Below are 15,302 nucleotides of genomic sequence, written 5' to 3'. Positions count from 1 at the left end.
TTTCCTTAAATCAGGGTGTGATTTAAGGCAAACCTCCTCAGCTTCTCTAAGGAGATAATGAGTTCTGCTCTTCCTGTGGACTACCCAGTGTCAGTTCCTCTCTTTTGTGACTGCCAGGGCTGTTAGACACCCTTTACTTCCTACAGAGCGCATCAACACCAGATACTTTCTAAAATTGGTCCAGCCTTTGATTGCCAGTTCCTTTTAGGAGCTCCAAATTACTTCAGGAGCCCTGCCTACTTATTTTTTCAGCACTTTAGCGTGTAAATCACTTGTGAGATTAAAATCTCTTAGGGGTCTGGTTGGTTGGTTGAGCTTTTATTTGTACCAGAATCCAGGGGACTTTGTTTTCTGACAACATGCATACACACACTTCTGCTTCTTCAGGCTGTTTGTCTGGAGGGAAGAGGGGCAATATTCTCTTATTCTCTCCACCTATATTACTGAATAGCTCCCCTCCTCAGATCATCTTTCCTTGCTAGGAATGAGGATACTTTCTCTACCAATTTAATATTTTTATATGTGAAAAGTTTTTCTCCACCATTCAAAAGCTGCTTTAATTATGAAGAGCTCTGAATTTCCTGTTCTTTAGCAGAGTTTAATCCCATTTTTTCCAATTTGTGCAGGTTTTGGTTTCAGATCACCGCTTCATGGGAAGAAGGCTCTGATGCCATTATTGCTTTTGACAATGTCTCCCTTAGTCTGGACTGTTATTTAACAAGTAAGTTTTCCTTTTATCTGCAAGCGACTTGTCTTTTATTTGCCATGTAATTGAAATTTGGGGACTGTGGGGAACGGGCTGGGTGTCATTATCTTCAAAAGACTCTTGAAAGGCAAAGGTCTGTGTCAGAAATCACTGTGCTTAGGCAGAGGGCCCCACTCAGGTGCACCCTTACTGGTGGAACTGGGCAGGGAGCGAGTTCCTAGTTTGGCATGAGTGGGCAGTGAGACACAGGGTGAGGGAGATCAGCTTCCAGCTGAGGCAGAACCGTCACCTGTCCAGCCAGGCTGATGCAGAAGGCAGCGTGTGATTATAGATTTCCACATGACCTGGTTTGCTGTGTGACAGTTATCGAAATGAATGACAGCTGGACACTGGCTGGGAAAAGACAGGCATCCTGTGATTGACACTAACTTTGCAATAACACTGGGCACAATACTCCGGTTAAATTAGAACAAGGTTATTTTATTTAGACTGACATGCATTTAAGTCTGAATCAGAAACTGGGATCTTCACACTCTGCTGCTCTGGGGAAAAATTTGGATTCTGATCCTGGCTTTGTGATTGACTGGCCTCTAGAATATGCCCAGTCTGTACCTCTGATGGCACATGTAGATTTTTATTAAACATTTGTGTCTGACTCATCTTTCATAATCTCATGCATAGTGAATTGCTTAATTTGTAAATGTGTTCAATGATCTGTCACTCTGTACCTCAGACCAGCAGCTTACATGAGGGCTGGAGAATTGCTGCTCTGAACAAATTAAACTTCTGCCTTGGGCTGAGCAACAGAACTTGAGCACATCCTTTCTTCTCCTATGCTTGGAGCTGCAACCTCTGTAGCCCTGTTTGGACTGAAAACCTCTAAACCACTTCTGCAGTCAGAACGTTTCATCTGCTTTGTGTTATGTTAATTTGCATTGCCTGAGGCATGAGTCTCTCCATTTATGCTGTAATACCTCTTGGGTTCTGTGCACAAGTGCAATATACCTCAAGTTACAGTATTCAAAGAGATCTTAAAATTAGGATAGAATTTTAAAAAATTCCTCCTGCTTTTACTGGCTAAAAAAAATTTATAACAGTTGCTAAAGATTGTATTCTGTATTTCTGCTTTGTGTCTTCTTTCACTTAATGTTTTGCCTACCACTCATTCCTGTTTATTTTCCTTTTGTCTCAGTTCCGTAACAATAGTGGAAAGTAAATGTGCCCATTTCTTTTAATAATGTTAAATCCTGTGACTGCAGGCTCCTATTCTCAGCACAGAAGTCTGCAGCCCTTATTTTAGCTTCAATTTTGGGTAACATAGTGACTCAGTCCCCCTCAGCCATAAACCAATCTGTGAATTCTTGTTTTCTAGTCAGTGGAGAGAAGACACCTCGAGGTACCACTCCAGACTCAAACAATTTGCTCACCAGTAGAGGTGGCCAGAAGAAGTTTGGATGGGAACAAAAGCTCCTGGGAAATCTCCAGCTCAGCAGTGCCCCCTTTTCTGATCCAGCAGGTAATTGTCTGAGAAACATCATCAGACAGGAGAGATTTCCAACTAGCACAGATTTCATTTAGATGGGGCTAAATGCAATTTTTTTCCCCAAAGCCTTTGATCAGAGCTTTTCCCAAGTCCCTTACAAATAAAACAAACATGCTCTAGAAAGAGATTACCTTTAGCTGCTAACTGTAATTTGGTTTTACCTGTAACAGGCTGCCAGCTGGTCAAAGAACCAGAGGGGGGTCCTTGAAGTAAAACATGGGTTTAAACTGTAAGATAAGTGTGTTTGGTGTCATGGTCATCTAAAAACGGGCAGAATCAAAGTGAAGTGTCCAAATTGACTGAATTTAGCATTTATTAACCTGAACACCCAACTCTGGTTGATACAAACTTGGTTTGAACTAACGTAGCCTCACTTTTCCAGTAAATGCTCATTGTCCATTTGAAACAGTACAGTACTGGACTTAGTTGGAAATGTCAGTCTTGTGTGTTCATGTTACTTTATTCTCCCTTACCCTTCAGCTCTTCTTTCCAACCTAACTCTAATTAGCCCTTCCACCCTAATCAGCCTTTCCAACCTAACTGTGCTTCACCCTCCCATCGCTGTCTCCCAAATGTTTCCCTCTCTCCTCTCCCAGGCTTTCCCACATATCCACAATATCTGTTTTGGGCCTCAAAGGTGCATTTCCATTTGAATTGGCTTCCTTCCCTCCTCCTTGCCAGCCTCTCTCCCTAATTGGTTCAAGCAGCCACAGCCTCCAGCCTGCCTGGGGCAGCAGGGCTGGCCATGGAAGTGAGGGGTGGCTGCAGAAGAGACAAGAAAGAGCTTGTAACAACTGCAACCCCAGCACAGTGTGCAGCTGCTTCTCCTCACTTAGGGCAGCTACCTGCCAATTTGAAATACCTCCCCTCTTAAGTTAGAGAGCAGGGTTGATAAATGCCTCCTTTGCCCTGTCATTAGGCCTAAGGATTTGTTCCTGCTGCCTCCTTCTCTCCCACTCTTCTGCCTAAGAAGAGTTCTTTGCATGTGTTCTTTTCTAGGCTGTATTTCACTTTGCTACCTGCAGTGTTCTGTTGAGGTGTGTGGACTAATGGTGTTAGCTGTGATGCTGACGGCAGTCTGGTCAGTGTGGCCAAAAGCCCCACAGAGCCCTGAGAGCCTCCCTGAAAAGCTACATCCATGAGCCCACCCCGTGCTGCCACAGCAGGCATGAGCTCTCTTGTGAAACCAGCCCTGGCAGCAGAGGCTGAAGGACAGCCTGCAGGGCCAGCTGAGTTCCCATCGCATGGAGTTTACTGATGTTTTATGTGCTGAGCATCACACAGCAAGGACAGTGCAGAAGCACTGCCAGGAGCCCCGAGGGAGGGAGACAGAGGCAGTGAGCCCACAGGAGAGGGTGGTGGGCAGGGTGAAGCTGCACTTCAGCCACAAACGTTGTGTTTAGCTCTCTTACAGAGGCTGTGTGTCAGCCTGGGCTGTCGCAAAGGTATAATTTACAAAAGTATCTTTACATGTTCTCTGAAGATCCTTTGAAGTTCTCCCTTCAATATCTGTATCTCTGTTTCCTGCCTGTAAGTGGAGTTGTCTTTTAAGTGCTCTCAGTATTGCCCTTGGGTCAGTGATCTCATGGTAGCATCTGTAGGCAGGGGTAGATTATGGATTTCTGGCTGACTTTCTGTGGGTGGTGATGTAGTTTCCTAAGGCAAGTATACATTTCCTTCCAGGGTACCTACTGTTTTAGCAACAGAAAAAAACATTAGATTTTAGATGCAAAGTTAATGTAAAGTGTGCGTGGGCTAGAAATCCCGTGGCTGTAAATTTTTGTGAGAATTTTGTTATTTCCTGCTTGTCACTAGACTCTGACATCATTTAGCTCTTCTGCTCCCTGTCCTGTCTGAGGAATTCAATTTAAAGAAAGGCTTGGATGGTAGAAATAAAGGGAATCAGATTGCATGAGGGTAGAAGAGAAGGTCACTGAGGTTCTTCGAGCAATTAAAATAATTTGTGATGACCTTGGGGTGAAAATTCAAGGCAATTCCAATCTAAAACAGCTTGCCTATTTTCTGGGCTTTATCCTTGGTCTTGTTCATATTCTGTCTAAAATTGTCTCTAGCCCTTGGGGTTTGAAATTACTCCTACAGCAATTTTCTCCCCTTGTGCCCTCAGAGTAGACAGGGCAGAAACAGAGGAGCTGAGTGGCAGCTTCTTGCAGTGAAAGTCATTGCATTTCTGAGGGTCTCTGCAGCACCAAATTCCCTTTTCCCTTTGTGTTGCTGAGCCCCTGCTTGCTGTCAGGAAACACTGCAGATGCTTGTTTGGTCCCTGGGCTATGTATTTTACCCAGCTTTAATCTTGTTTCTTTCTGCATCCCGTAATGCATTTAAGAAACCTCAGGCTGATTCTGAGAAGGCCTTTCCTTTGATGGGCACATATTTACTGTAGTGTGAGTGAACCAACAGCATCAGCACCCCCCTGAAGTCCCAAAGACTACACTGACCACTATGAGCTCAGCTAAAAGTAATTACAGTTAATAGGATCTTTGACTTGTGTGATGGATCACATACTATAATATTGCCTTCTTAAGAAATCTTACTAAAACAAAGACCTGTGCTCCTAAAGCTGATGAGACAACAGGATAATAAAATGCCCTCCCTAAGTCCCCAGGCCTGCTCAGCCTTTGCAGCAGGAGCTACAGCCTGAAAGACAGGCAGCACTTTGTTTACACAACATTAAATCCAAACAAGCTCACTTGTTTTCCTTGCTCCTTTGTATCTGAGCACAGCCTCTTACATACACACCTGCTGCTTTTGCCTGTGCTTGGAAATGTGTTTCCAGCAGAATTGATGGCTGACACCACCAGCCCCCCTGTCCTCTCTGTTCTCAGGCCCTGCACCCTCAGACTTGCTTCTTCAGCCTTGCCACAGTTGGCCATGGCCCACAGGGCCTCCAGGTCCTGCACACTGGAGATTCAAAACACATCATACAGCCACACTGTCAAACACCCTAAAGCTTCCAGAAATGTGTTACCCTCTGCAGTGTGTCACAGCTGGGATCATGAACACACGGGATGGAATAAGACCTGAAATGTCTACAGCTAATGTGGTATTGTTTCTCTCTCGAGTTCCTTGATGACCAGGACCAGCACAGAAAAATTCCTGTGGTTTTCAGATCACACAGCTACTCACAGTGCAAGGTGGCCATTAGATAGATGTTCACAGGGCAGTGCAAATGCTTTCCTTATCAGTTAACTAATGATGTGTTATTTGCTGGAGTGCCAGCTTCTTGCTGAAAGGTTGCAGGTGAAACTTGATTCTGGAAGCAGCCTGAAAAACAGTTGTAACAAGGTCTGCATATGCCAGAAGACTGAATCAGCTTTAATGGAACCAGGATTTTTCATTGAGATGGTTAAATCTGTACAAAAGGCTGAGTGTTGTTTATTCTGTTGTAAACCCAGGCTTACTTTGGCTTTGGTTTTAAATTGGTTAGGTATTAGTTTAAGTAAAACTGAAAGCTTCTCAAACCATACTATCATTCAACTACCAATTAAAAAGTCAATTTATATCAAACCAATGCAATTTCCTTTTATACACAAGGCTAGAATGTGGGAAATTCGGGCACATAAAGATACAGAGAGCAATAATGAGGAACTTGAGGTAAACAAATTACTATCACAGAAGCTGAAGGAGACAAAATAGGATTCTCAGTAGGCAAAAGGAGATAACAAGACACAGAGCAATCAAGCTTTAATTAAAGATTTCTGGTGCTTCTAAATAGGCTTTAAATACCATGAGGATAGCCTCCCTTTTGATGTTTCAGCTTCTCTTCTGTCCCACTGACAACTTACTTGTGTCAGGGCACACAGTACAAAACTGGCATGTTGTGAAATGTGCAAAAATATTAACCTTTTTCCCCCTCATATCTTGCATTGTTTTGTCCCTGCTGCTCTGCACATCCACCAGCCATTGTGCAGCCCTGATTTCATGCATGGAAACTGCCATCAAATAATTTTCTTACCCAAACTGGGATGTTTTCCTCCAGCCTCTTCCCCACAGCATTTAGTGGCTGCACAGATTTTGAGTTTTTCATCAGGGAGAGTCCTGTTTTGAGCACTTCCATGGCTGTTTCTCGGAAGAACTCTCAGTCACATTACTTAATCAGATGAAGGAGCTGAAAGGGACAGCGGAGCAAGTATTAAGTAAAAGAAAATTACATTTGGTTGCTCTTTGTATGCTATTATACTAACTGAACTGTTGGTATAATGCAATAAAGGTATCTGCAGAATTGTATTTTTGTATTATGCATCAATTAACACAGTAAATAACAGCCCAGTGCCCCCCCTCCAACAAAAGTAGCATTTTGAACAGTGATGGAAATGTTCAGACACAACAGTGGGATCTCACAATATGTAGGTATGAATTTCTTTATTGCAGTGTTTACACTTGCTTTCTCTGTAGGATTGAAAATAGCAACGGTGCAATACTGAAAATCAGCATGCAACCAGATACAACCTAGCAAAGTTGAATTGGCATAATTGCTCTCCAGAGTTAATCATGCACTTGAAATAAACAGGGCAATTCACAGGTTTCAGACCTACACTTCAAAGCTGCTCACTCTTAAGAATGGCAGTTTAAATTGTACAGAAACTGCTGTAAATCTCAGAAAATGTTTTAAATAATTTTTCCACCTCCGCCCAACTTGGTCTTTGTTATCTAATGTGCATTTCTACCATCCTTTGTAATTATGAGCAAAAAGAAATCCCAAAAAGGTTGCTAGGATGTGTCACTTAACACCCTGTATGGAAGACTCTGTGAATCATAAAAGGTAAAAGAAATTTGTTTTCTTCATGCTGCTTTGTTAGTGCCTGATTTCAGAAGGTGGCAAAAAAACAAGGTGTTCTCATTGCTGTCCAAAGTCAGTAATGCTCTTACCCTCTTACACTGACCACAATTTCCTACAAGAATGCCCTGAGAGTGTTCCTTATTTATAAACTCTTAAGAAATGTCTAAAGCATGAATCAGGCTTTTGAGTATTTCTTTGAAATGATACTCAGGATCAATCAGGCATATGTTTGTCATCACTGACATGATGCAGATGCTCCTCCTGTTGAACTGAAAGACTTATCCAAGTCTTTCACTGCTGCCCTCATTCAGAAAATAAAGATAGAAATAGTAATTCCAGAAAGGGTGGAAAAGCTGACCTCTCTTAGTCTAGCCATACCTCAGTAACTGGTTCTTGTATTGCTGGCAAGACTCACTAATTTCTGTGATCATTTTATAGCCCCTTAATAGCATTTTGTAGACACACTTAACAGGTATGGGACTGTGATTGTGAGCACAACCTAGTTCTGCCATTTACCATCATCTTTCAACTCCTGCCCCATTAATCTCTGGCAAATTCAATCCTGGGAAAGGTAATAATCTCCAATTACTGCTCACAGAACACTGTTAAATGCCAGAACCCAAAGCAAAATTGAAATCCTTACCTCACTGAGCATGTTTCTTATGTATGCTTGTAGTGTATTTTTCCCTACAGGCTTCCAGCATGGACCACTGGAATTATTGGTAATGCATAACTGAGATTGCTCACGCACTGAGTAAAATCTTCAGCTCTCCACACAACCCATGGGGCCAGTGGCATCCAAATGTTAGTGAAGATTATGGTGGGCAGTTTCCTGTAAGCCTCTGACTTCCCATATTGGCCAAATATTGCCAGGCAAGGGAAGCTTGTGGAAGATTTTAAAATAGATGAAGAAAACATTCCACTTGGTCATGGTATCAGGCTTGATGGCATCTGCCTGCAACAAAGAGGTAAAATGGACTCTGTGAGGAAGAATTAATAGCATCCAAAAGTTCAGCCACTGGGGTTCTTATGCCTCTGAAACAGGAGAATTTACAGCCCTCATTAATGTGGATTTTTACTCTGTTGGAAGCAGGAATAGCCTTTTGGTCTGAATAGAGGTTGTCACAGCAAGTACCACAAACTGTCTGCACATTGTTTAAAAGCACTGATGCATTTCACTAGCATGTTACTCTAGGTTCCAAAATAAGCCAAGTACTATGGTGCTTGGTTGGCAATTTGCTCAAATCACTAAAGTTTTGGTTGGCAGTGGGTTTAAACTAGGTTCAAACCAGCTTGATTTGACAAATGCCAGTTAATGCATTTAGCCCTTGAGGTATAGCCAGAATGCCTCTGTCTGTTTTGGGGCATGGAGTTTGTGAGCTGTACACGTGCCAGTGAAATTGCTTTCTATGTTAGAAGTACAAATATGCCTCAGGCTTTGCTCCATGGTTTTCTCTTCAGTGTTGCTGGTTGTTATTTGCAGCAGTGCCTGCAACAGCATTGCCTAGGGCTGCAAGTAGTATCAGAGCTTCTAACAAATCAGTCATTTTAAGTCTTGTGGGGTTTTGTTCATTTTGTTTTCCAAGAGCAGGACATTACTCCCCTTCTTGCCGTGGCTGAAAGCCAGCACCTTGATTGCTGTGCATTTCATATATCTAGACAAACTGTGTGAAACTAGAATTTCTGCTGTGCAAAAGGATGAGCAACTCTGTGTGTAAATATATCAGTCTGTGAATTCATTACGGAAAGAAAAGTTATGAAGGAAGAAATTTTTTTTTCAATTGTTTTAATAGAGCCAAAAATACAGGTTTTTTGCAAAATATTGCTTCTGGGATCTTGCCAGTTGTTGGGGGGCTTGCCAGGAAGCAGGAGGGCAGGTGAGTGGGTGAACATCCAGAATGTTTATCTTTCCTCTACCGTGTTTCTTTTATAGGGGAGGATTCTATCAAATTGAAATGATGTATAAATTATTCACTGAAATGTAGTACTCCAATCTGAATCTCCAGGTTCCTCCAGGTTCCCCCCCCCCCACACACTTTAAACAGATATTTCCATTTTTTAAACCTGGGTAGCATCTTGCAACTACCAATTGCAGAATATACAGGGACCCTACATTAAACTACCTTAAACTACCTGTTGTTTCTTGCCATAGGAATTCTGAGCTGTTTCTGAACACTGGGTATGTGCAACTTGTGTGAAGTTGGGCAGAATTCCACAATCTGCTGGTTTTTGAGAGAGGTTTAGCCTGGAAAGTCCTGCTGTTCTTCCCCCAGTGCTGGCAGTGTTATCCTGCCACACACTGCAGAAGGAAGGAGGGATGTGTTTTGCACCATGAAACAGACCACAGCTAGTCACAGATGGAAAAAATCTATGCTCCTCACCAAGCTACTTAAGGATTTTCGATTCACTGCTGCTGCCTTAGTCTTTGGAGATCAAAATAATGTTTCAAACTGAATTACTGTAAACTGCTGTGGCATGCAGCAACCTGTAGAAATGCTCTCTCCAAGCTCATAAGACATGCTGCAGTCATTTCTAGAATCAAGAGAAAATCAATACTTTGCATGGAGTGAAATCTTACTTCTAAAAAAGCAGTGGTGGGTTATTAAGGCAGGCAGTGCTCTGTTTTGCTGCTGGCTTAGAGGTTTCAGTCCTTGGGCTGTTGTATCTGCACACTGAGAATTGGCTTTGTGAAATGGTGGGGAGGGGGGAAGTGTGGGGGTTTTAGTCTTTATCCAGAATTGTAACTAAGATCCATCTGTCCTAATTATCTTGAAATGAGGGGCAACTTCTTCCTATGTCATATTATGTCCCATTGGATTCAGTGACAAAGCTGTTCCATGTTGGACTGGCTTCCAGTATTTATAAACAGGAGTAGGGCTGTTTGCACATCAGTGCAGCAATGACAAATGAGGAGATCATGCAACACCTGGCTGTAGGTTTTACTAAAATCCCTGCTGGTTTAAATCAGGTGCAGTCTCTCCATGGACTTCACTTGGGCCAGACTCCCTGCTGCAATGTTTTGGGCAAAAATCACTTCCCAGCTCTGCTAGTTCTGAAACACATCTTTTCCTGCTCTTGTCTACCTGAATAAAGCAAATAAATAATCTTGCTAGCACTGGCTGCAGCACCTGCAGAATCTGGGAGGCTTCAGAAACAATCTTGTATGCACCACTGTATCCATTGCAACAGGACCACTTCAGAAATCCAAGATAACACCTCCTGTTCTCGGTCATCTCCAGGTTCCATTGTACTCCCTGGCATAACATATCTGTGGTTTTTCATTCCCCATCCTCTCAAGCTCTGAGAAACCAGATTCTAAAATCTTAGTGTAGATTGACTCATCTCAAATTGCCAGCAATATCTGCTGTTACTCTGATACTGCCTCTGCACTGGAAGTGAGCCCCCTCTAGTCTGCCCTAAAGGCAGAAAATACAAAAGCTGTTCTGGTTGCTTCAGTTCAGAGTCTGAAGCTGTAAGGTCTACAGCAGAAGGACATTCTCCTTCTGTTCAACCAGGGCTTTTAAGGAACCAGAGGGCCATTTCAAAGCATTGTGGAATTAGATGTAGTTCACTGATCCCCAGTCCCTGGAACCCAGTGGGAGCAAAGAGCAGCCAGTTTCAGGTCCAGCTGTGCTGTGTATTGTGGAATCATCTAGAGATAAGTTTGCCAAGGTCAGATAGGCAGATACCTAGGGAACATGTATTATTTCAAGGGACTAAATCAGAAATGTAAAGCCTAACCATAGCAGCATTCTGCACATGCTGTGGTCTGTCCTAGGTTTTATCACCTCCAGTTTTCCATTTTGATTCTCTCATGTTTTGGGCTTATTGTCTCCTTGAAGGTCACCCACATCTACCTTTGGGAACATGTTTGATATTTCACTGAAGACATCCAAGTGGCTTCTTATTGTTCCACTTACCTGCCTGCTTTACTAAACATATGTTTCAGTGCAGGTGGCTCAGCCCGCTGGGGTATTGCAATGTTAAATCACTGTGATAGCTGACAGAATGAGTCTCTCATCTTCCAGCTACTGTGAGATTTTCCTTTGGGTTTGGGGTGGGATTTGCAAGGATAAACACAAGTAACTTCTGGTGCCAAACTGTTCAGAGCTACTGAAGCATTTTGCTTTAGTGACTTCTAGACCTTTCTTCCTTAGATGCCTTTACCCTCTTATCTGTTGTTTTGGGGGTACATCAGAAGCACAGGAAGAGAGGAAAATTATTCCATTTGCTGTCTAATAATTTTAAGATTTCATACTGCCACTCACTGCAGAAGGATTGGAGAAATAAGTGAAATTAGTAGGTGAATAAAACAAGTAACCGTGACAAAATCTGTAGAGGACCCTTGCAGGGGAGTTTTGGAAAGGGGTGGCAAAGATTTTTCAGAAAGATGGGATTGTTCTCTCAGCGGAATTTGGATTGGGAATTTTTTTTACAGAATGGTAATTTTGCACAACACTGGATTACTAACATTTTCCAGAAATACCAGTTTCTGTATTCCTTAAAGTTCTGTCAAATTCTTTGATCCATTTCATTCACTGATCTCTTTTTGTGAGAAGGGATTTAGCTGATCTTCAGGATTAGTTTGTGAAAAGGTAATTCAGACTTTTTTTTCTGGCAAAGCTAATGTGTTTTCTTGTATTTCTGGAGGGTGAACCTCTCCAGTAACAGCAGTGGTAGAACTTTTGGCCTTGCTCATCCAAACACGTGCAGACCATCATTTCTAAACCACATCAGCTTAGAGAACAGCTCTGGATTCCAAGAAGCAGGTCAAGCTAATCATAGAACATCCTAAGTTGGAAGCGATCTGCAAGGATCATTGAGTCCAACTCCTGGTCACTGAGTCCAATTAATGCCCTGTCTGAACTATTCAGTGTCACCACTGAAGGAATCTGCATGTGTGGCATTGCCTTTATGGAAGCTGGTGGAGAAATGGTGCCCTTTGAGAAGGCCTTGGAAGGCTGACTGGACCAACATAATTTATAGAAAAACCTTCAAATTCCAAATCTTTTATATTTAATGGCAGTAGAACTACCTAGTGGAGTTTACTAGATTGTGTATATTAGATAATTAATAAGTATGTTTGATAAATCATGTCATGTTCACAAAAAATGTTTTGTCTGCTTATTTACCATCTAGATCTTATTTTTGATTATATATTATGTATTTCTATATACTAGAAAATAGGACAAGGTGGGTATTACAAAAGCATTGTGGTCTTGAGCCTGCAATGCTTCTAAAATGAATCTTAAAGGAAAAGGACATAATTGCCACGGTCATGTATTCAAATTTTAAAATTCAGATTTTTTTGAAACACAAATTAACAAAGCCTAGTTCTAGAAATCTATTTGTACAGGATCAGTACTTCCAATTGATGAAAATGGCTGTAATAGGAAGGCACTGATTTACACCCACAGATCTGGCCTAGAAAATGCAGAGCTAGATGCTTCTTTTACAGGCCCCAGTCAGGTGTTTTGCTTTCTGAAGCTTAATTTGAGTGTCCTGTGAGCAAACAATTATTCAGAATTCAATTAATCTATTGTTATGTTTTAATCATTGTGATGGTGTTGTGTTTACAGGTTTTTATCTAATTAACAGTTACTTTCCCATTTAAAATAAATTCAATAACCATATGTCTCTAGAAACTGAAAGGGCTGGAATGCACCAGCCTTGAGATTATGAATGAGCACTTAACAGCCCAGACAGCAGAGCCTGAAACTGGGAGGATTCTTGGATTTTTCTCTGCTCTTTGCCTTTTTGAGCCTTAGGAAAAATAAAATTGTGTTTATTGTTGTGATGGATTTCTAGAGATGTCAGTGAAAAGCTGTCAAACACTGAGGCACACAGAACTATGAGACTTTTAAAATAATCCTGGGGGATTTTGTTTGGGTTAAAACCTCAGGGCCGGGTTCTGCTCTTGGTCCAAGAAGCAGAGCAGCTCCTTGGTGCTTGGGCGTGGGGTCATGCTGTGCTCGTGTCCTCCTTTCAGATCAGTGGCTGTTCACAACCTGTGGGGCCAGCGGACCCTACGGCCCCACCCAGAGCCAGTGCAACGATGCCTACAGGAACTCCAAGCTCAGAGTGGTGGTGGGAGCTGAAGGGATCCTCCAAGGCATTCAGATCTGGAGAGTTCCAGCAACCAACACGTACAGGTAAGGGAGCTGTGTCTGACTGTCGCGGTGTATCTGTGTTCAGAACCATCCAAGCTGCTGATACACGCCAGGCAATTTTGAAATATTACATTCAGAAGTTTGGCCCCATCTGCTGGGGTTTTACTTATCACTGAGCCTGTGATTTTCAGTCTCTCCCATCTCAGATTTGCTCCCTGGAAGATGCAACTTTTTTGGTGAAAGAGAAGAAACTTTCTGAGGCAGGCAGATCTTTAGCCTGAATGGTCACAGGTTGGGAGAGCTCTATCAGGAGCTGAAAATGAAGCGTTTTCACGTCCCCAGACCCAAGATGAATGCATTTCCCATTTGGCATTCATGGAGCCCTGGGTTCAGAATGAGTTTTTCCCACCCTTCACTTGGTGTGGAAGGCACAATCATATGTCAGCATTTCTTATGGGCCAGCTTGCATCAACCTCTGCTCAGCATTTTCACTTTTTTGAATCTAGAGACAGCAAGTTGAGCTTGTAAGCCTGGCTTACCACAGTGGAATTGATTTTGGAAGGCAGCCACCTAAATGGTAGGCTCTGAGATAGTGAGGGTTCTAACACTTAAATCCCCCTGTGGACTTGTTTTCAAAGAGAGGTGATCAGATATGGTTCAATGCTACTTTATCAGATTTTTACCAATCATTTTTTCCTTTTGCTCTTTCTGGGGAAAGAAGTTCAATCAAAGTGTAGTTCAGTGCATCTGAATGGTAACATGAAGCCATTACATGCATCATTTTGTAAGCAGAACTGTCAGTTTGAACCAGTGACTGTCTAGAGGTGGTTTTCATGCAGCATTCCATATTCCATATTGAAACCAATGATGGTGTCTTGGATTTCAAAGCAAAACATTCAATTGAAAGCTTTGAACAAATTTCAGTTACAATTTTTTTATCGCATCTCTTTTTTTTTTCTTTGTATTGAAAAAGAATGCTAATGTTGAGGCCAGGTGTCAGTCTCTAATAGAGGTCTAGGGCAAAGCAGTTTTGAGAAACTGGCTGGGCTAGGCACAAGTTCTGCCTCAGTGCCTATTCCTACAAGGATTGATGGTAATGCAGAAAACATTAATGATACTTTACCCAGATATCAACAAGGAGCTGCCTGAGGTGAATAGAATTTTTCAGAACCAGCATTCAGTAAATATGGTTATAAAGTACAGCCCAAAAATGAAGAGGCAAAAGAGCCCAAAAGCTTACAGCACTGTCATTTCTTTAATATAAGAGTCCAAGAAGAGCCAGAATTCCTGTGCAACTGTAGGCTGATTTTTTGCTGCACAATACAACCCCTGGGCCCTGCAGACATGACTTGTCTATTTAAGTCCTATAAATGACCTATCAGACTTTTAAGTTCTGTATAGATAATAGATGTATAATGTCGTGCATAACATATATATATAAAGGGATGACATTCTCTTCTGCACCTCTTAAGGCTAAAGTAGAAAATTCACAGCCTGGGGAAAGCAGGAGGCAATTGTGGGCTTAAATTAACTTGACATCTTCCTGATTCTGGTCAGCTGAAGGGGCAGCAGAGTCTGCCAGCATAGCATAGCCCTAGGAAAATGTCAAGTTGCAATATCAATTCCAGGGCTTCCCAGAGCCTGGACTTACTGCCTGTGTTTAGCTCTGCCCTGCAGTGCTGCTGCAGTGTGGGTGCTGTAAGTTTTCCTGATGGGCACTGCTGAAACACCTGACACAGGGAGAGAACCCTCCTGTGGCTGCTGGGCTCTGGAGCAAGCTGGTGTTCTGCCATCTCAGTGTGTTTTACACTGTGTAATGTACACTCCTGGTAATTGCTCAGGAAGGATATTGATTTTGTGAACATGAGGCAGAATATGCGTTATTAAAATACAGACAGCTCAATTTTGCACAAACCAAGAACACCCAGAAAACCCCATCTGTGAAGGTCTGGGTAGGCTGCCACACACTGTAGTGCCCACGTTTGAAAACTGGAGCTTTTACATGCTCTGGTTCACTCTCATGTGACTTCATATTGTGTAACAATGAAGCTAAACGTTATAAAAGAATATTTTTTGTTTCAGATCTCCTCCTAAGCATTCAGAAGGTCTGGTCATCTCAGTCTCATGACCAAGTATGAGAGAAGT

At 42.3% G+C, this 15,302-nt stretch overlaps 1 protein-coding gene across 2 annotated transcripts in view; it reads left to right on the top strand.

Annotated features, from left to right (window-relative positions):
• Window positions 1-15,302, top strand: part of ALK (ALK receptor tyrosine kinase) — a 306,734-nt gene that overhangs the window by 256,977 nt on the left and 34,455 nt on the right. For both annotated transcript variants that reach the window (XM_058020712.1, XM_058020710.1), the window contains exons 10-12: window positions 627-721; window positions 2,079-2,222; window positions 13,037-13,199. In XM_058020712.1, coding sequence (XP_057876695.1) covers window positions 627-721; window positions 2,079-2,222; window positions 13,037-13,199 — 402 coding nt within the window. The remainder of the gene's footprint in view (window positions 1-626; window positions 722-2,078; window positions 2,223-13,036; window positions 13,200-15,302) is intronic.

Source organism: Melospiza georgiana, chromosome 3 (assembly GCF_028018845.1).
Source record: "Melospiza georgiana isolate bMelGeo1 chromosome 3, bMelGeo1.pri, whole genome shotgun sequence".
NCBI classification, from domain to species: Eukaryota; Metazoa; Chordata; class Aves; order Passeriformes; family Passerellidae; genus Melospiza; species Melospiza georgiana.
Note: the sequence above shows the minus strand (reverse complement) of the source record. Positions and strands in the feature narration are given on the sequence as shown.